The sequence below is a fragment of the Propithecus coquereli genome, unplaced genomic scaffold, assembly GCF_000956105.1.
Source record: "Propithecus coquereli isolate 6110/MARCELLA unplaced genomic scaffold, Pcoq_1.0 Scaffold623, whole genome shotgun sequence".
NCBI lineage: Eukaryota > Metazoa > Chordata > Mammalia > Primates > Indriidae > Propithecus > Propithecus coquereli.
The window spans coordinates 650,091-651,960 of NW_012152208.1; the positions used below are offsets into that span (position 1 = coordinate 650,091).

The 1,870-nt window shown below is 36.0% G+C and overlaps 1 protein-coding gene across 1 annotated transcript in view; it reads left to right on the forward strand.

Annotated features, from left to right (window-relative positions):
* PARP11 (poly (ADP-ribose) polymerase family, member 11) overlaps positions 1-1,870 on the forward strand; it is an 82,173-nt gene that overhangs the window by 65,136 nt on the left and 15,167 nt on the right. Inside the window, exons 5-6 of the mRNA XM_012659636.1 lie at positions 1,022-1,094; positions 1,175-1,305. Coding sequence (XP_012515090.1) covers positions 1,022-1,094; positions 1,175-1,305 — 204 coding nt within the window. The remainder of the gene's footprint in view (positions 1-1,021; positions 1,095-1,174; positions 1,306-1,870) is intronic.

Sequence of the window (1,870 nt, forward strand, 5' to 3'; positions counted from 1 at the left end):
GTCTGTAAAACAGAACTCACTCATTCAGCCAGCCAGTAATTACTGAATGCCTGTCATGTGCCGGGCTGTGTTGTAGGCACTAGAATAATCTTTATGTATTGATATGGAAAGATTCTAAGAATCTATTAAGTGAAGAAAAAAACAAGTGCAAAAAAAGTATGCTTCATGTGTAGGGGAAAAAACTTGGCTTATATGAACCTCAAGAAGTTCTGAAAGAATACCCCAGAGACTAAAAGCAATGATTACCTAGATTTGGGGCAAGAAGTGAGAATTGGACAGAACGAGGACTGGAGTGGGAGGAAAACTTCTCACTCTTCTCTTCTTTATACATTATAATTTTTTAATTGTATGTTTTGATTTTTTCAAAAATTAAAATGAGTTTTAAAAAAGTAAACTAAAGATAGGTTTAAAATTTATGAATTTCTTCCAGTAACCTCCAATCATCAGGGACAACTGGTGTGTCAGTTTTGGCCTTTTGCTATTAAACCCCCCCAACATCACTGTCTTTTTTTGTTTTCCCATCCAGTGGCTTGAACGTGTCTGAGAGTCTTTAAAAGATTTGCAGACTGACTGCACCCAGTGAATTCATGTGGGCTGTGTGAGAGAATAACGTGCAATAAACAGAAAGAGGTTTACATTTGAGTTAGATCTTGGAGAACACAGAATGAATGGCTGAGGAATTTCAATTGTATTCAATAGGCAGAAGAAAATCTTTACCTAAAGTCTTCCTGATACTTTAAAGAAATTTTGGAAATTTCATAAAAACAAATCACAACTAAACGTTTTGAAATTGATGACATGTAGGGTTGGATATTTTCCATCAAAATTCACTGTCCAGCACCTAAAAAGTAGCATACCATAGACATCCAAAAATTTTTAAATAAAGAAACCAAAGGCTACACATAAGTGCATTTGTCACAGTACTCTGAATATGAAAATTCAGTTTTGCAGAAAAGGCTACCTCACTGTCAATAATTATAATCAGCTTCTAATATTTTGTTTTGTCTTTTGCTGTTTAAAGTTATATCTGTGAAAACGAGGCTATCCCTATGCCGCCACACTGGGAGAACGTGAATCCTGAAGTACCTTATCAGGTAAGAGCAGAACTGACTGACTGTACTGCGGAAGACATCAGAAAGGACCCCAGTAAAGCTATGCAAACTTATTTTTCCAGCTCATTCCTCTGCACAGTCAAACACATGAATATAATGAAGTTGCTAGTCTCTTTGGTAAAACAATGGATCGCAACCGAATTAAAAGAATTCAGAGAATTCAGAACCTAGACTTGTGGGAGTTCTTCTGCAGGTGAGATGATTTCTAATTTAAACCTGCTCCTTGCCTCTAACACTTTTATAGTCTTAGAGTTAAGCACATATGTATTTTCAGTGGTGTAGACACGCTATGTTTTTCTCCTGCCGTATTTTGACCTGGTCTTTCAGCACTCTTCCGCATTCTCAAGGAGTGGAAGAAAAATGCTCTGTACAGTTTGCTTGCAGAATTATAATGTGAGAAGCTCTCTCCTTTGAAGGTTTACGGCTGTATGTCTTGGCTAAAATGGTCATTACAGGGGAATCTTGGGAGCTATTTAGTTCTGTTGACATGACCTCATTGCCTCAGGCTTTTATTATCAGTTTCTGGAAACCTTGTTGAATTTTCTTTTAACAATTATACTATCTTGCCTGTAGACATTTGTTTGTTTCATTTTAAAGAACACTTTAAAACATACCTTCAAATTTCCCGCTTGCCCGAAGTTTATGTTGTAGATTTAAAATCTCTATTTATTACTAGATTTAGGTTGGAAACAACCCATTAGATTGCTCAGTGTGCACTTAACCTAAAAATAAAGTCCATTACAGAAAACTTAAAAGTA